This window comes from Neltuma alba, unplaced genomic scaffold, assembly GCF_004799145.2.
Source record: "Neltuma alba isolate B1F8T4 unplaced genomic scaffold, ASM479914v2 tig00010241_pilon, whole genome shotgun sequence".
Taxonomy (NCBI): domain Eukaryota; kingdom Viridiplantae; phylum Streptophyta; class Magnoliopsida; order Fabales; family Fabaceae; genus Neltuma; species Neltuma alba.
Window position 1 is genome coordinate 18,984 of NW_021635170.1, and position 20,754 is coordinate 39,737.

The 20,754-nt window shown below is 32.5% G+C and overlaps 1 protein-coding gene across 1 annotated transcript; it reads right to left on the minus strand.

The window, feature by feature from the left end:
• Nucleotides 1-1,498: 1,498 nt before the first annotated feature.
• On the minus strand, nt 1,499-16,399 carry LOC114755232 (receptor-like protein 34). The gene is made up of 3 exons (XM_028944096.1): nt 16,221-16,399; nt 13,122-15,191; nt 1,499-1,679 (listed from the first exon to the last, which is right to left on the minus strand). The coding sequence occupies exons 1-3, from the start codon at nt 16,397-16,399 to the stop codon at nt 1,499-1,501; spliced, it is 2,430 nt and encodes an 809-aa protein (XP_028799929.1).
• Nucleotides 16,400-20,754: the final 4,355 nt, after the last annotated feature.

Consider the following 20,754-nt stretch of genomic DNA (forward strand, 5'->3'; position numbering starts at 1 on the left):
CGGAGCTTAGGCTGGAGCTTAGGTGGCTGTTGTTCCCGAAGCTTCAGCGGCCTCTGCCAATCAGTTGCCAGAGCTCCGGTGGCAGCAAATAAGTTCAGTTACAACTTCAGTAAAATAATTAACAAGTTTTGTTACGCTATTAATAAGTTCAGTATAGTGGTTAACAATAGGTTTTTCAGAAAATTCAAAAAGTAGTATTTTTACAACTTCAATAATGCCCTTAACAAGTTGCGCAAATCTTTTAATAACTACGATATAGTTTTTAATAACAGATTTTCTAAAAAATTTAAAAAAATGGCATTTTTACAACTTTAGTGACTACTTTTTTTGAAAATTTTTACAATTTCAGTAAAACGGTTAACAAGTTTTATAATGCTATTAACAAGTTCAGTATAACAGTTAATAATAGATTTTTCAGAAAATTCAAAAAGTAGTATTTTTACAACTTCAGTAATGCTATTAACAAATTTCATGACTCTATTAACAAGTTCGGTATAGCATTGAACAACAGGTTTTTTGGAAAATTCAAAAAGCCACATTTTTACAATTTCAGTAACACGGTTAACAAGTCATTATATGATATTAACAATACGTATGGGAGAACTTTGACAAGAAAATACTGCTGGGAAAATAGAACCATTTTTTTTAATACCACACACTTCGACATCAAGAAGAGTGGCTGTGAAGTAAACAACCAAAATTTATTCCAATAAACTGACCGAAATGAATGCGAGAAGGAGAAGAAAAAAATACCCTGATTCCTATAAGAAGGATCCGTCGCTCTCAACAAAAGCAGGAGCTCCTCTATGAATGGGCAACAAATACTTAATTTCAACAAAATGCAAAGCTACGTCAAAGCACCTTAACAAAATAACGTAACAATTACTAATGTTTTGACAGATATAAATTGGTATATGGTTTCTTACTAGTTTCACTCTTGGCATCAATAGGCTCCTCAAAGGACAAAAGAAATATCAAATATCAAGCACGACCTATATCCAATAGGTGTAAAATGCTAGAAAAAATAAGAAGAGATAGGAGCAGGTAAACAGAACCGCAGAATCACATCTACAGACAAAAGCCAAAGCTTAGTGGACGTGAATCGATATAGAAGTTGAAGATAAATAGACTTCAATTTCAATCATCACAGTATTTTTAACCACGATCCTCATAAATCATACCATGAACCTACAACAAAACCTTTGAACACTATGGTTTTCCAACTACTCTATGCTGTAACTTCAGAGCACATTTAAAGAAAAGGGTACACGCACTTGGGTCAATTTCCCATGGGAGAAAAAATACACTCGGAACTATGAAACACTATAAGCCTACAGCTTCACGATATAATTGACTAAACTTTGTCACCAAATCAAATTACCGAACTCGAAAAACAGCAACCAGGAAACTCAATCTACAAATAGAATGTGACACGAGACTTACGGTAATAAGAGGCAAAATCTTGAGCCCTTCAGTTTTGTTCATATAGAAATATTTCTCACCCAGAAGCTGGGTCCCCTCCAACGCCAATCGATTCGAATGGCTCTAAAACGCAATCAAGATAAGAGGCAACCTTCCTGTTGACACCCTTGCCAACGAACGCATTAACTATTTTCCTACCACCAGTTCCAGTATCCTTCTTAGCCGGCGGAGGCGTAGGAGCTGAGGCTGTGGCACCTCTAGCATACTCAATGGCACAGTTGAGTAAAATAAGAGCCGAAGGTATATATTTCTGAGTCCCAACGTTAAAATTTTTGAAAGACCGACTTCTCAAAATTAACCAACAACTTAACGGCTATTTTTATTCAAATTACTAGAGGAAACAGATCGGCTGAAATCCAATTCTAATTTGATCATTGATCAGATGGGTAATTTAGACTTCAAATTATCGTCTAGGCCATTGAAATAATTGATGGCGAAAGCCTATGTCTGGGAAAAAAGCTGAGAGGTATTGTTAATTTAATTTAAATAATAATACAGTCTCTAAATTATTTTTTTCTTTAATAAAAATAGGTTTTGGTTTGGGGGTGATTATTGCAATTCTATAGTTCATAAATCAGTGGCGAAAGTTAGGCTTGACAATTGATGTGTGGATTGATTCCGACGTATCACAACTAATAATTATTAATTTATTATAGAGGAACCTAATTAATTTTTTTATTTTTAAGAACCGCATATTTCTAATTATCTTAAAACATCCAATTATATTATTCAGGTTGGATTTAAAATTGGTATATATTTTTGAATTATTTCGTTAGTAGAATCGAATTACTTGTAATTAAGATATAAATTTAAAAAAACATTAATATAATTTTTGGTCCTTCAAGTTTATTCTTGTTTTGGTTTTGGTACCTCAAATTTTTTTATTTAAAATATTAATTCCTATAATTTAATAAAAACTTAGATCATTTTATCCCTTATAGTGCTAAATTATATAGTTTGAAATTTGAAGGGCTAAAACCAAATTATGCAAACTTGAAGAACCAAGTATTATATTAACCCATTAAAAAATGTTAATGTGCTTTGCTATCCCTCCGCCGAATTGTGAGGTTAGATTGTAACGGGATGAATGATTGAAATGCTAAATAAATCAAATATTAAATAATTATAAATTCTAATCATTGCTTTTATTCTGGCAAAAAAAAAATAATTGCTTTTATAGAACGGGTAATTTTTTGCTTTTATAGTAATTTCAACTTGAACTTTTATCTAATTGTAAAATCAATCTAATTGTATTTAGATTTCAAATCAGTCCAATCCTATTTAAGTTTAGAACTAATAAATTTTTATTATTAGAAGGGAATATAAAATCTAATTATATTTCAGGTTGAATTTCATTCCCCTCTCCCTCTATATGTTTAAATTATAAGATATAAATTAATTTTTTTCTGAACGGGTACTTCTCTCATTATGAATTTAGATTATAACAAGTATAATTATTCAAATATTAAATACTTCGGACTATTAAATAATTATAAATTCTAATAATTACACAATAATTAAAAGGAAAAATGATATAAAAAGAAGTTGAAAATTGTAATATTATAGTTAAGGCACCTAAGACTTCAAAATCCCAGAGGAGAAAGTGATGCATGATCGGATATTTTGTTCATATAATTAAATGACTAAAATGCCCTTATATCAAAAAATTTATTAACAAGTTGTGAATTGACAATAACAAGTATTAAATAGCAAATGATAAGAAATGTACCAGTAATGACAAGTTATTTATTAATAAGTTGTGAACTGATAATAACAAGTGTTAAATAGCTAATGACAAAAAATTGTACTGGTAATGATAGATTTGATAGTTTTTTTTTTTAATCTAATACAAAGACATTTGAGTCATTTGACTATATTTACAAAATATCCGATCAGGCACTACTTCCTTCTTTGGGATTTTGAATTCTTGGGTGCCTAAGTGAGAATATTATAATTTTTAACTTCTTTTTATGTATTTTCCCTAATTAAAACTTGGATTTGTAAATAATCATAAGAGATAATATTATTTACATGTCAGATTATTCAAATCCCATTTGAATTTGAAAATAAAACCTAATTATTAAAGAAGCAGTGTTCTGTCTTAATTTCTTGGAAAAATGATAGAAAAATAATTCTTAAATTTCAAAATTCCTAAATGGTCATTTAAATGAACAAAATTTCAGTTTAGCTATAAACGACTAAATTGGGATTTGCAAATTTGGTGAAATGACTCTTGCCCTTTATTTAAAAAAAAAAAAACACCATCACCGGCTGGCTGGGTGTTGGAGCTCTAGTGATGGCGGCAGCGGTCGGAGTTTAGGTGGGTTACCATCATCAGAGCTCCAACGAATGGTCATTGGGTAACCTTTTTTTTTTGGAGATTTTTAATGCAGTTAACAAATTTTTTAACACTATTAGTAAGTTCAGTATAGCAGTTAGCTATAAGTTTTTTTAGAAAATTCAAAAAGTAATATTTTTATGACTTTAGTAATGTAATTAATAAGTTCTGTAATACTATTAACAAGTTTGATATAGCAGTTAAATGAGTAGAATTTTAGTTTAGGTATAACTGACTAAATTGGGATTTGCAAATTTGGTGAAATGACCATATTGGTCTTTATTTTTCTTCAAAAAAATTACTAAATACCCTCACTGCTTGACTGGGTGGTGGAGCTCCCGTGATAGTAGCGGCCGTTAGAGTTCAAGTGAGTGCCATCATCGGAGCTTTAGCGGTCGGTCATTTGGCAACTATTTTGTTGGAGATTTTTACAACTGTAATAATGTAGTTAACAATTTTTTTAATGCTATTAACAAGTTCGGTATAGCAGTTAACTATATGTTTTTTAGAAAATTCAAAAAGTAACATTTTTATAATTTTCGTAACGTGGTTAACAAGTTGTGTAACGCTATTAACAAGTTTGATATAGCAGTTGACAGCAAGTTTCCAAGAAATTCAAAAAGATGAATTTCTTTAACTTTAGTAATGCGGTTAACGAGTCATGTAATGATATTAATAACTCTCATAGCACTATTAACAAAATTTCCCTATGAAGATTAATGTTTTTAATATTAGCTCCTTACGGAAGTTGTACATCAAAATTTTTTCCTTTATTAGATAGTCATTATGGTTATGAGAATTGTTAATATCATTATATAACTTGTTGTTAATAGTATTATAAGAGTTGTTAATATTATTACATGACTAGTTATTAAAGTTGTTAATAGTATTATGAATGTTGTTAATATTGTTACATGATTTGTTAGTTAGGAGGTTATTAAAGTCCTAAAAATATCACTTTTTGAATTTTTTTTAAAAAACCTGTTATTAACTGCTTGCTATATTGAACATGCTAATAGCATTATAGAACTTGTTAACCGAGTTATTAGAGTTGTAAAAATACTACTTTTTGAATTTTTTGAAATATTTGTTGTTAACTGCTATATCAAAATTGTTAATAGTGTTAAAGAACTTAACAACTGCCTTGCTGAAGTTGTAAAAATTCTCAAAAAAATAATTGCTGAACGACTGGCTGCTAGAGCTTTGGTGATGACGGCCAACCTGAACTTCCACAGCCACCGTACTGGAGCTCCGGTGACCGGCCAGCCAGTAAAGGTGCTTGGTGTTTTTTTTCCCCCAAAGAAAATAGATGTCAATATGGTCATTTTAGCAAATTTACAAATTCCAATTTAGTCACTTATATCTAAACTGAAATTTTGCTTATTTAAGTAACTATTTGGGAATTTTTAGCTTCAAGAATTATTTTTCGGTCATTATCCCTAATTTCTTCATGTATGATTTTGGAGGATGGGTCAATAAATAGTGTAATGAGAAAAACATTATATGGTAAATTCATCGCTGTTTTTTTAAAAACTGTTAGTCACTTTGCCCAACAAAAACTTACAATGTGATGGTAGTACAAGATTTTGAAATATACAATTAAGAAGAAGATCAATTCGTTTTATTTATAAAGAGTTAATTAAGGCTATTTTTAATTTATATATTAAACTAGTTGTTCGCTTTGAACGGTAGAGTGCTAAAAGGATCCCAGTGAAAGAAATATATATTCCGGATATATTTGGTATATAAATTATAGTTAGAAGAAGAAAATGAAATAAATAATTTACAAATTTTATTAAATAGTTTATTACTCTTTTCTTCATATTGATTACATATCGTTAACGAATAAGGTCAAAAAATATAGGGAGAATTTCACAAAAAAAGAAAGTTAAAATCACTAAATTTCAAATCAAGTTTGGTTTCCACACTTTAATAAGTTTTCACAGCACTTGACTTCATTTGACTTGCAAATAACAATATATTTTTATAAAAGCTCCTTATTTAGAATTTAATAATTTCAAGCTCCTTTTTATGAGATTCTCCCAAAAATGCACTGTTAACGAATATTAACTAAAAGGGCAAAAATATAGTGGGCTAAAAATGAAAGAAACTAATAAAAAATGTGGTTCATTACCGTATCATCTATTGCTTATAACGATCACGCCTTTAGAAACAAGATCTATTATCATTCATGATATGTTTTGAAGACACCAACAATATTTGTTTTTTTCCTTTTCCCATTAGAAAAACTTTTGCTTTGGCTTTAGTTTTTCCCATTATGGTAGTGAGTTTCTCAGTTTCCACCTTCTTATCTCGTTTCTTATTTATTTCTTTTTTTTAAAAAATTCATGTTAAAGCTATGGATTTTGGGGATTAGATTATTCTTCGTTTTTTTAATTTCATATTTTCTGTACTCTGGAATTGAACTTTAACGATGAATAATTACGCAGCAAAGCCTTCCATATTGTTTTACTTCACATCACTATATATTATATTTATATATATATATATATTTGTCCTGGAAACAGGTAATTAAACACGTGATTATTTGAATCTCTATCTAGTAATACTTTCATTGATGATCCTCAATGGTGTGGGGTTAAGTTTTCATATTGGTTAATTGACTTCCTTCGTTAGCGGTGTTCTAAATGCATTAGTAGACTTCATCATGAAACAAATGCTAATCGGTGGTGAAGAAATTGTTTTTAAATGCATTTATAAATAGGCTTTAATTTGAGATTTATATGAAATTAAACAACGAAGATTAAAATGCATATTTATGCGTGATATTATAGTTTGATCTCTATAAGCGTGGACGTTAGATATTTCATGGTAGTCTTTTGAAGATAATTTACGAAATAAATTAAATACACAATCATGTTAATTATTAAAGGAAAAAAAAACAAAAAGAAAAACTCTTTCATCACAACAAATATATTATTATACAGTGGTATCACATTCAAAGTTCAACCACACAATCCTTGTAAATGAGTTTACATATTCATCAATTATATCATTGTTATTGAAAAGCATAATATGATTACCGGAGAGATAAATCACTCATCTCTTCTGAAAATTTATGTATATCTCAATGCTTCGTTTGTGTTCTAGCCTTGGAGTTGGTTTTTATAGAGGGGCAGATTGTTGTGTCCTTGTGTATGATGTTAATGTTATAAGGTCTTTCGATACCCTTGACACATGGCGTGAGGAATTTCTCGAACAGATCCTTTTTCTTTCCCTTTATCCTGTTATTTTCATTGCTTTGGTTCATTTGCATGCTTCGTTCTGCATATTTTCTCATGTGAAATGAAATTTAAAAACAGTAAGCCTCACATTTGAACTGCTTAATTCTCCTAGGTAACTTCTATTGTAGACTTGTGCTTGGTGTTCAGGATGGGAAATTATAGGGAAGAAGAGCGCATAAAATATTTCTTAAATGGGATGGTCCTGGCTGAAGTATGTTTCTCGTGTTTTACACTTTCATCTCTTGGCTTTTATTTCCTTTCATTTGAGAGGTTGTTTAGACGCTTTTCACACTGGAATCTTTATCATGCTTTTGCCTTTAGATTCCTGTTTTACACTTTCATCTGTTGGACCTTAATTCCCTTCATTTGAAAGGGTGTCTTGATTCTTTTCAGTGTCAGTCTTTAGCATGCTTTTGTTTGTAGATAAAAAACTGTGTTATTGCATGATATCTTGATCAAGATCATCACATAACAGTTAGTAGATATGCTATAGGATCATAATCTAAAGGCTTGGAGCTTCCGTTGGATGTTCTGCTCATAGATTGTTTGCGGGAGTTTCACTTGTGGATTTTCAGAGAGATTGAGAATCCTTTTCCAGTTCGACTACATGTTAATAACCCAGTCTCCCAAAAACTTAAGCTCCTACTATTAAGAGAGGCCCAAGATTGATTTTACTAATACATACTTCACACCCTTCACATGGAAACCTTGTGTTGAAACGAATCTAATTAGAAAAATGAGGGCAGAAGGAATTAAAGTCTTGACTGTGACTATGTAATTATCTCACTGATAGCATGTCAAAATCAGTTTTCCCAATGGGTTAAGTTGTTAGGAAAGGTTGAAAACATGTTTATTTTACAGATGGGAAATTTTATAATGGGTTTTTCATAATAAAAAGGAAATCCTTGTTTAAGTGATATTATTAGAAGCTTTAAAGGGTGGGAAGGATGCGTCAATATATATTAGAAAAACTACCTCAGCATTTGCTATTCACAAGTCTAAATATTGCGATTTATTTATTAGACTTTGCATAATACATATACCCTAATATCTAATTTATAATTATAAACAATTGAAATAAATTAATATCTCTATTGACTATTTATATATGTAATAAAATTACAGCAAGTTATTCTATTCATAAATTATAAATAGTGTGACTCATTTTTCAAATGTTAGGGCCTGATATCCGGTTTAAAATGTTACTCTTCCTGATGATTTGGCAGCAGCTTTTGTAGAGAACTTTTAAATCTTTTATGGGTTCTCCATTGTGAAGTATAAAACTGGCATACCTAAACAATAGTGTTTACTTCACATATGAACACACTGCTAATGATTCATTATCCCCCTTGAAAAGAATCCACTTCCACTTCATAATATGCTGCCCAATGCAGAAAAGCTAGAATAAATACTTCTAAACCATTATACTCCTCCGGTCCTTTATAGGATCCAATTGTTGAGTTGGTTTTGGTCCTAAATATAAGACCCATTTCTCATATTTATCAATTTTCTCTACATTACCTCTATGAATACTCCCTCAACCATAATCAAGTAGAAGAGGAAGAGAGGGTATTAAGAAAGATGATTATGGTATTTTAGGAAAAACGTGTCACATTTCTTATAATTGACTAATTTACCTAACTTCCTTAATTTAATCAAATTAATTAAATGGGTCATATATTAAGGACCGGAGGAGTAGCAAATTCAACACTGGATAAAAATTGATTCCTCATTTCTGTTCACATGCTAACAGTGGCCAGTCCTGTTATTTGTTAGCCATTGAAATACAGCCAAAATAAAAACAAAAAGACGAAGAAGAAGAGGTAAACATGAAAGAACTGAACAATTAGGAAAGAACTTTAAAATGATTGTGACTTGAGTCAATTGATTCCTTTTAGCATAATCCACGGACCATGTCTCCAATATATGGAGTCATTTTTATTGATAACTGATAAACTTGTTGTTTAGCTATCAAAATACTAGAATTAAACTCCTATAGTGCAGTGGAGTCAACCCTAGGTCAGTTCTCTTTGATCTCTAGCTTTTAGAATTTCCAATTAATGAAGTTTAATTACAAATTAAGAGAAGAGACAGTGATTTAAATTCTTTATTTCTAATTGTCTAGAACTAATTGTTTTTCTGTATTGTAGTGATTAAGTGGAGGAATGGAATGTGATAGGAGATGATATGTGATTAGCAACTCCTAGAGATAGTGTTCATGCTTGCCTAACTTTTCTCTAGGATATGGAATTTATTTAACTGCTGGTCAGATTGCAAACATCCAAGATGTCACTTGATTCAAGTATAATAGCAACATGAAATCATCCTAATATCACAGAATTAACTTCAGCCACCAGTATATTTTTAATTACCACTTGGTTTTCAGTTGTGAAAAGAAAGCAAATTTGGACAGAGATTACTCTACTAGCAACCTTCCACAATTTAATCACATCTAAAAAACAATATTATGTCTAAAATGCAAATGTATCAAATTAATCTTGAAACCAGAAAGCAGTATGTCTTAATCAAGAGGAGCATCCAGAACTGCAAGCAATCATAAAGGAGATCGTCCTCCTCAAATGACACATTTAATTGAGAGATCATACAAATTCAGAATCACAGTGTCTAATAAACTTAAATCTAAGCTAATTAGAAGTGAGAATCTGAATCTAGAGAAGAAACAAGAAGAACTCCCTTTGTGGCACATCAGTTCCAGCAATCAACACCTCCCTAGGGGTCGAATGGATCAATCATTCATTTCCAGTATGTCTCACATGGAGCCTCACTCACCATGAGGCCTCTAGTTTTAGACTATGTCATCCATCTTGTTATTAAACCTTTTTTTTTTTTGGGAGGAACTTGATTCATAATATCATATTTTCTTGATTATGTGGGTTCCAAAAATTGGCAATTTTGACGCTGCTGTTGCTTTATTACCTTTAATTTTAATTTTTCCCCTATTTTCTTCATTTAGCCCTTTTATCTACACTTGGCATTTTTGTCAGTATCTTATATATAGTGCTTTGATATCGTTTTAACCGAAGTAGAAGATAGCAATGTTTTGATTATGGGAAATATATCCTCTGTACACATGAAGTTATGAGAGTGCACTGCATTGGTTGCTTGTTTCTTTTTATTTGAAGTGATTTGAGTCTACCCATTGTGATGGTGTTGATATTTGTTTGATGAGGATGCATAGCTGGAGTACAGGACTTGATCAAAATTTCTTTTCTTTTGCAATATTTGATTCTGTTACATATTTATACTCGTCATCATTATTATGTCAAAATTTGACAGCCCTTTTCATCCTTTGACTTATGTTTTCTGACTGAAGATGAGCTCCTATTGAGGTAAAAGTTTCATGGAAATTTCTGTTTCTATTGCTTGAAAATGAGGTTGATATTGATGTGGGAGACAGTCGAGCGCTAAGCAGACGGTGATGTGTTTTGAAGTTTTCTTATAGCCTTTTTTTTAATATAAAAATAGTTTTTAAAAAGAAAAATTTTGTAAGAGGAGTAATTGGACTGGGGATCTTTTTCCCAAACTATCGCCCTTCCTACCACCTGAGGAGCCTCATGTGGTTATCTTGAATTCAAGTGTCTAAGAAAAAAGCATTGGAGTGGTGTGCGTTAAAAGGAAATATTCCTTATTTCGAGACATCTGCTAAAGAGGACTACAATATAGATGTTGCTTTTTTGTGTATTGCAAAGACTGCTCTAGCTAATGAGCAAGGGCAGAACATGTAAGTTTTGCTTTGAACTTGTGTGCACATACATATCAAGATATTTACATCCAATATATATATATATATATATTTATATAGCGTGTGTGTGTAAAATGTAGGATATTTGTCTCAACCTTTAGTAAGAATTATGGAACCTTAAGCAACCTAATCATATTTTGAAATTAGCAGAACAATCTTACTAGCTAAACACTCAGTCGTAAATGATAGCAAGTGATCATTGAAAACAGAGCATAAAGGACATATACATGACAGCAAATAATGTTCCATTCTTAATTGCACATACTTTCAAGATATTCCAGACATATACTAATGATTTTCCACTCTTATCGTCTTTCTTGTTATTCAGTCGGTTAGATTGGTTTGTGTTGGGAACTCACATTTGACCTTTGACTTGATTATTTTGTTGATTGTGATGCATTTGTTCAATTGATTTGTCACGAGTTGTTTAAGCTTATGTATTCATGTTCCTTCATAACAAAGTTGTTTAAGCAAAATGTTGTAAATGGCCTTTTATTGACAGTGCCCTTGATGTTAGGCTATTCTATTCTAAAGGACTTTGGTATCACAAAATCTCCTATTCTATTTCTTGGGCAAACAAAGTTCTTTTTTCTTTTCTCTCTGTTTTTATTATTTGGGTTGAACTTGATTATTTCTAGTTACAGGTTTTGTCAAATGGAGTATTGCTTCTCAAAGATAGTGCATTGAATCTTGTTTTTAACAAATTCTAATAGGTGATTAAGCTTTGTATGAAATCAAAACAAGCAAAGCTTGAATAGACTTTTCTGCATGATATTATAATTTGGTCTTTAAAGTGTAGATGTTATGTCTTTAATGGTACTTTTTTGAAGATAATTTATGAAATAGATAGATAATTATGTATTGCTTAATTTTATCTGTAATGCATCTATTAAGACCACAACTATTTCATCACAATAAATATATTACAGCGATATGACATTCAAAGTTGAACTACACAATCCTTGTAAATGAGTTTATTCATCAACAACTTCATCATTATTGAAAAACATAATATGATTACGAGAGAGATAAATCACTTGTCTTTTAAAAACACCAAACTTCCAGATGCAAATTTCTCCTCAGTTTGCTTTCACCAGTAGCAACGGTATTGCAGTTTATACCACATGCGATCAATGAATTGGAAATAAGCATGCCTCCATGAACTACTATAGAGCAAAGGACCCACCACTGCCCAGAACCCCACAATAAATCCAAATGCCATACTCACAAAGAACCAATTGATTCCTTTCACATGATGGACTTCTTCTTTGTTGCTAGAGTTGTTTGACGAACAACTATTGTTGAGTGGAGGACCATATAAGTCGTAATTGCCAACAAAACTTGATGCTTCAAAGCTTTGAATTTGGGTCCCTGTTGGAATTTTTCCTGTCAAATTATTGTAAGACAAGTTTAGCATGCTCAAAAAGCTCAATTTTGACATGCTTGATGGGATTTCACCTGTAAGATGGTTTCTTGAGAAATCCATAGTCTCTAGTGATTCCATATTGCCAATATTTTGAGGAATTTGGCCAATAAATGATTATTTGAAAGGTTCAAAAAATGAAGTCCCTTAAGTCCTGTAAGTTCTGTTGGTATCTCTCCAGATAATTCATTATTTGAGAAGTCGATGCTAGTAATGAGACCAAGGTTGGAGCTGTAATCATAAACCCTTTCTTTCAGTAATAATGGCTCAACTAACAATTGAACAACACTTCCTGGAAAATAAATGTATGACTCTAAACTATTATTTATTACCAGCATGGCACTCAAATGGTTTACACATTTTGGAATATATCCTGTCAACTCGTTATGCGCGAGGTCCAAGATTTGTAAGACACTCATGTGGCAAATTTGATGAGGAATTGGACCAGAAAATTTGTTTGATCTGAGAACAAAAATCTTTAAATTTGATAAACTTCGTCCAACCCAAGATGGAATCATTCCTGAAAATTGATTCTCTCCCAGATCCAAGGAAATCAGGCTGCTTCTGTTCTTCAAAAAACTTGGTAAATTTCCAGAAAAACTATTGTTACGAAGGTTCAACATTTTCAATCGTGGCAAGGATAACATGGATGGCTGTAAAATTCCAGTGAAATGGTTGTTTCCTAAGTTCACTGCCATGAGATATGGCCACCTCGCCCAGCAATCAGGTACTTTACCTGATAAATTATTTGATGCCAAATTAAGAAAACCTAACTCCATCTCCTCTTGTTTATGACACAAAAAGTGAGTAATGGATCCTGAAAACTGGTTGCTTGAGAGGTCTAAGTATTCCGTATTTTGTGATACATACGGTAATTGGCCATATAACTTATTTGAGCTTAGATCAACAATTCCAAAAGAATAGTTTATCAGTGTATTCGAAAGCTCTCCTTCAATATGATTGTGGGAGAGATTCAAATAGTGGAGATTTCCAGCTGTGCCCCAAAATGAAGTTGGAATTGAATCACAAATCTTGTTGTCGGAGATGTCCAAATATCGAAGATGCTTTAGTGATTGAATCCATGATGGAAAGTGAGGACCAAAATTCAAAGAAGCCAAATTTAACTGCTCCAAAAGTTGGAAAGGAGGATCCCAATTAGGGTCGAGCTTTAAATTGAGTTGGTTTTTTTGTACCCCTAATACTTGCAAGTGGGTAAAATTAACAAGGTGGGCTTCTTTGACAACTCCTTGAAAAAGATTATGTCCCAAACTAAGGAAATTCAATTTACAGAGTGATCCTAGAATTTTGAAAGGATTTCCTTCAAGTTGATTTTCATAGAGATCAAGATACATCAAAGATGTTAGATTTCCAAATGATATAGGAATTGCACTTTCAAAAGTGTTGTTCCAAAGATCAAGACATATCAAAGATTTAATGTTTCCTAATGAGTCAGGAAGTGCACCTTTCATGGAATTGCTATATAGATCAAGATATTTTAGAGATGCAAGGTTTTCCAATGAGTTAGGTATTGCACCTTGAATGGAGTTATAAGAAAGATCAAGTTGGACAAGATTCTTAAGAAGACCAATTTGGTCAGTGAGATGGCCAGATAATTGAGAACCACTCATATAAAAAATCTCTAGTGCATGAGAAACACATCTTTCTAAAAGAATTTTTAATATTTGAGAAATTTGTTGGTTGCACTTCATGTTTGAAATATCCAGTTTTTTCAAATTGCAAAGACTTCCCATAGAAGTTGGAATCGATCCTTCTAAAAGATTTCCATATAAATCAAGAGTAACAAGAGAAGTCAAGTTTCCAACATTCATAGAAATTGTGCCAACCAAGTGGTTTTGAGAGAGAATGAGGGACTTTAAATGACTAAAACTGTACAACCAATCAGGAAGAGAAGAGTTGAACTGATTGTCAGATAAATCAAGATGTTGAAGGAGAGTTAAGTTTTGAATACTAACTGGGATGGGACCTTGAAAACCATTACTGTTTAATTGAAGATGAACTAATCTTTTCAGTTGAAATACCCAATTTGGAATCAATGAAGTGCCCAATTCAGAATCAGAAAGATGAAGGATGGCTAAAGATGAAAAGTTTAAGGTTGATGGTTCAAAATGATGGTTCAAATCACATCCTAACAAGTGCAACTCTCTCAGGGAACGAAGTGAATCTAGATCCTGCAACCAGTCAAAGGTGTTGGATAGGTTTAAATCAATCAGCTCAAGATGCTGAAGAGAAGAAAGAGCTGAAACCCATTGGAGGTTTTCAACATGTCCGAGATGAAGATTGATTAGATTTGAAAGGTTTCCAATTTGATGGGGGATGCTTCCACCAAACTGATTATATCTAAGATCAAGATATTGCAAATTGGAGAGATTTCCAATTTGACGAGGAATGCTTCCATTAAATTCATTTTCTCCGAGACCAAGATATTGTAAATTGGAGAGTTTTCCAATTTGATGAGGAATGCTTCCTTCCAAAACATTGCCTCCAAGGTCAAGATAGATCAGATCGGAAAGATTCCAAAACTGAAGAGGAATGCTTCCAGCAAATCCAGCATTAGATAGGTTAAGATATGTCAAGCTTGTCATTGAGCCAAGAAAACCAGGTATTTGCATGCCTCCAAAATCATTACTGCTCAAATCCAAATAATTCAAATGCTTCAAGTCAAGCAAGGAAGAATGTACCTCACCACCAAACATTAATGTCTCATACAAATCATAGCCGCCAAACTGTAAAATAGGTGGATTCGTGAGGTGGAGCTCAAGAATATGGCCTGTGATGTTGTGGCAAGTAACTGCAGCCCAGCTGCAGCAATTTGCATGGAGAGACCAAGAGGTTAGCCTGTTTGAAGGATCTGAGAGATGACTCTTCATCTTAAGTAAGGCATCTCGCTCACTTGGAAGGCACTGAACCTCATAAGATGTTCTGCAAATGCATAAATCAACATTTGATAAGGTAAGTAACCAAAGAAAAACAACCACGACGATATTGCAAGAACCATCCATGACTACTGATAATAGCGCAAAAGGAATTGACCATTATCAACATAGAAGTAGATTAAACCAAAATCCACAACTGATAACCATAGCGTCGTATTGAGACTCATGACTTCGTAGACTGAAGAAGTCAAAATCATGAGCAGCAATTTTTTTTTTCCTCAAAAAGTTGTAGAATAGATTGTGGAGCTGTAAGGAATATTTAAATTAAAATTATTGCCGTGAGATTTGAGATCTTTTATTATATTAAAATTTGTTCTGAAAAAAAAAATAGAACATTTGTTAATGATATAATTATCTCCTAATTGATAGTGCGCTATACTCTTCTAGTCTTATTTATAAAGAAGAGAAAATGATTTTCTTGATCCTATGTATAAATCATCTTATTAAATTTTTAATATGAAGGTAATATTCTATCATTCATTTATTATAATGTAGATTATTATTTTTTTAAAGATATAATATAAACTAAAAATAAAGTTAACATTTTATTATATTTTAAAAGAAAATTAATTCAGTTTAAAATTTTTCTTATATAAAATATACTAAAAATATCACATAAATAGAATCACATCACATCACATTATAATATAAGAAAGTTATAACTCAAGCTGCTTGGAAGAATAATGGCCCATCATCTGATTAATTGATATGGATCGGACGTTCTCTGTTATTTCCTAACTTGCCGTGTGGTTAGGTTCGGAGCCGCGCGTATCGATCGCGTCTAGGTTTGTAGAAAAATCAATCACATAATTAAAGGAAATTTATTTCATCCATCAAGTCCTAACTAAGAGAAATTCTTGTATAGTTTTAGTGCACCACGTAACTCATGCTCTCACTAATTGTAATGCACCAACTCATCTTTATTTTAATCCTATCTGGAATCCACTCATCTCATTCCAGCTTCACCTTTCCACCTCCGATTGCCCTCGTGTCAACCTTGCAAAAATGAAAAAACCTCCCTCCGCCGCCTCCTACCCCTTTCGCCGCCGCACATGAAGGCGGATGGTTCGGGGTTGAGTCCAACATCTTCCCGCCACGGCAATCGCAGTCTTCACTAGCCCTGTTCACAAGAGGAAGAAGGAAGAAGAAGTGGGTTATGTCTTCCCCCCTCCCTCCTTCTCCTTTTCCTCCCATAACTCTCGCCGATCCCACCCCAACCCCACCAACGATTCTGCCTCTCACCTCCTTCTCTGCCACTGGACCCCCATCCCTGCCTCCTCTGCTTCTCCCGCAGACAATAGCTCCACTAATGCCTCCGATGAACCTCCCAGGCGGAAGTTCCGCTTATTTATTTATTTTATTTCTCAAACTGTTTCGATTTTTAGCCTTTCTTTTTTGTGGTTTCTGGATGGACGGTAATCTTTAGTGTGATTGAGGTCCTTTTCAAATGAAGATTGAGGATAATAGTATGAAGCTTGAGGATGAATTGATTTGTGTTTTTTTTTTTATTTCTATGTACGAGCTGAAGCTGAAGAAATTTCTTCGGAACTGCTAGTTTCCAATTTCAAAGTCAGCATAATTCTTTGATTTTTTCTATTCAGCTAGCATCACACTGCTCGCATAGTTTCTTTTTGTTCATGATTTTGACTTCTTCAGTCTACGAAGTCATGAGTCTCAATACGACGCTATGGTTATCAGTTGTGGATTTTGGTTTAATCTACTTCTATGTTGTTAATCAGACTGATGTCATTCATATTGTCAGTATTAATCAGAGACTATGTTGGTCTCAGAGCAAGAGAAATATGTCCACCAGTGGCTTGAGGTTGAGGAGAGGGTTGGATTCACATCCAGTTAATTTGTCCTTCAAATATGATGATGACTCTGGCTATTTTTACATTTACAGAGTTGCAATAGCAGGTCCTCCCCCCCCCCCTTCAAAAAAAAAAAATTGTTTGTGAAGTTTTTACTTATTTTCTTTTTAATTGTTATTTACTTGCAATTATGTTGGAACTGATGGAGACTAAATTCTTGAGCCGAAAAGGAGTGGGCGAGGTAGCAGAAAGGTCCATTTGGAAAAGCAACAAAAATCAAGATATGATCCCTCATAATTGGAACACAGGGAAGCACATTCACAAACCCGTAGACCAACAAATACAATTGCACAAAACAAAAGAAGTTTCAAAGTTGCTGTGATTGGATATTGATGGTAATTGAAGATTGGATATTGCTTTCTCACGATGACATCATGTAGGACGAACACCGAGTGAATTTTGTTTGTTGATATTTTTGGTTAAATGTATTTTGTTGTACTGGTTGTGTTTCAATGGGGTTAAGTTTGCTAGCTATGATGTAAGTTTATATCCCCAGGGTGTGCATATTGCTTATGTAAATTCTGATTTAGTTTGCTATCAAGTTTAGAATGTTGAAAGGAACGAAATCTGTTAAATTATCCATGTTACATTCTCGAACTAGCAATTTGTGAAGCATTTGAAGCAAAAATGTTTGTTTTCACCAGATCTCATCTTCTCGAGAAATTCTTTACAGTTCTAGGATCTGTCTAAAACAAAATTACTTCCCTGGTTGATTATGCCCTCGATCACAAGAATAATAATGAAAAATATCGCTCCGAGTAGTGTGATACTAGCAGAAAAGATTAAATCAGAGAATTATATTGACTTTGAAATCACAGAAATGTTCAAAACTCGCAGTTCCCAAAAAAAATTTCCCCAGCTTCAGTCAGGATTAAGAAAGCCCAAAAAAGCACAAATAAGTTCATCTTCAAATTTCATAATAGTATTCACGATCTTCATTCGACAAGGACCTCAATCTCACTAAAGTTTACGTTGATCCAGAAATCACGGGGAAAAAAAACAAAAGAAGAAGAAGAAATCCATATTGTCTGAGAAATAAAATAAAAAAGAGAATACAAAGTGACGTCCTCCTGGGAGGTTCATCGGAGGAAGGGGTCTAGCAGCAAGGAGGAGGCGAGAGGCAGAATTGTTGGTGGAGTTGGAGTGGGATTGGCGAGACTTATGGGAGGAAACGGAGGAGGAGGGAGGGGGGAAGACGCAACCCACTTCTTCTTCCTTCTTCCTCTTGTGAACAGGGCTAGTGAAGATGGCGAGCACCGTAGCGGGAAGATGTTCGGCTCAACCCAGATCCATCCGCCTCCATGTGCGGCGATGAAGGGCGAAGGAGATAGAAGAGGGAGGTTTTTTAATTTTTGCGAGGTTGACAAAAGGCAGTCGAAGGTGGAAAGGTGAAGCTGGAATGAGATGAGTGGATGCCAGATAGGATTAATTTAACATGAGTTGGTGCGTTACAATTGGTCAGAACACGGATTACGCGGTACACTGAGAGTGTGTAAGAATTTCTCCCTAATTATTTCTTGCTTGAAAATCTTCCAAATATGAATAACAAGTGAATCCTATCTACTTCTCTTATCATATTTATAAGGTAGAAAGGGAATATTTTTCTTAGTGGTAGAGAAAGAATATTTTTCTTAATCCTATTTATAAGTCACTTTATTAGATTTTTAGCATGAATGTATTATTTTGTCCTTTATTTATTATAGTATAAATAGTTTTTTTTTAAATGGTGTATGTATCAAATAAGGATAAAGTTAAAAAGTAGTTATATTTTTTTTTAAAAAAAGTAGTTATATTTTAATAAATAGTTAATACAGTTTAAGATTTTTCTTGATTTGTGTGAAACATGCTGAAAATATCTTATAAATAGGACTAAATGAGTATATTTAAGAAAAGTTATTTGTTCAAGGGATGTTCACATTATTTAGCCATTGATTTTATGTTAAGAATATCGCCAAATTATAAATAATTTCAACATGACATCTAAGTACCTCGCCAACATATAATTCTATTTTGCACTATTATCATAAACACATCACCATTATCAATATTCAATGTAGTAATAACATGTATCAGAGTTGCACTATTTACCAGAAAAAGAAATGAAAAGAAGATGATGGGATTAATGGTGAATATTGAAAATCATTGTCGTGGGCCATTCTATGTACATATTTGTCTCCAAGAAGTTGACTAAGGAGTAATGACTAATTAACAGCCATACAACGTCGGTCCCAACTTTCAAATTTTCCACATTTGAATAGCTAGTGAAAAAGACTATTCACTGTTTGACAGGAGAAAAGTTGTTAAGTGCTCTCACTTTCATTCATAATACAAGTCATTTTAACTAATTTTTAAACCAAAAACTTAATAGTTAATTCATTAAATTTGTTTCAAATTGAATTTTTTTTTTAACTTTATCCATATTAAAAGACGTTGTGAAGGAGAGAAAAAATATAAGAGTTACATTTAAACATTAATTGTAAGGACAACATGGACAAATAAACATATTCATTACTCTTCAGGTAACTTATATTTTAAACCAAACTATTCTTCTAAAAGTGACTTGTATTATGGATTGTAAGGAATATGCGTTTGGAAAATCCTTTTATTATTGTGTGTATTACAAAGATCAAAGTATTTAACTGTTATTCAAGTCTTTCACCATTGACTTTGTACTCTTACACCCGTCAAGAACGCAAAGATAAACATATAATCAAGTCTCTAGGTGAAGGCCAAAAAGATATCAAGTCTCTAGAAAAAAGAAAATAGAATTGATAGGATAATCACAACAAAGTAAATTAATGAGGTCATTTCATAGGTGTTTGTATGTAAGTTGATCATAGATTAACAAACAACCACATTATTCCCAACGTGTGGAATGGGATTCCAACTTTGCTATTATTTTTGACCCAACTTTTAAGTTTTCCACACAAGAATAGTTCATGAAAGAAACTATTCATTATTTGGAGAAAATAAATTTTTAATGTGTTTTGGAAAATTATGTTTTTGTGGTTGTAAACTAACTTTTCATAATTGAATCCTTATTGAGAGATACTTATGTTTTAATGTTTAATATCTGGTCGTACCTCAAATAAAATTACTTTCAATAGAAAAATTTCACCTATAGTTAACAAAAAATCTTTCATAATTTTTCTGAGATAAAAAAGTCTTTTTCTATTAAGTCATATTTTTGTGCATGTTAAAATCGGCAGAGTTACGATCAAGAGCCTTTTTTCTGTCATAATTCAACCTTTTAATCTTTTTAAGTCTTTCGTCATTGACTTATTATCAGCTTTTGTTTCCGTCAACTATGGCAAATAGATATAGATGCAATCATAAAATTCATAAGACGTTCACATCCAAGCATCATGATTTTTCAAATTTTGAAAGAAAAAAACTTTAAAAATTCAAATTAATTTCTCCAAATTCCAAACGCTCAAAAACCTGAATGAATTCTGTTATGATTGGATAAATAATACATGGTCCCAACTATTTTCTTCTAGAAATTTGCCGCTTGGGTTGTGGAGCTTCAAGGAATATTTAAAATTATTACGATCACATTTCTGATCTTTTATTATATTAATTCTCGACTCTAATATAATGCATCCACAAGTTATAATATAAGAAATTTACGACTTAAGCTATTTAGAGTTATCACCTCAGCTCGCAAGACTTAATTCT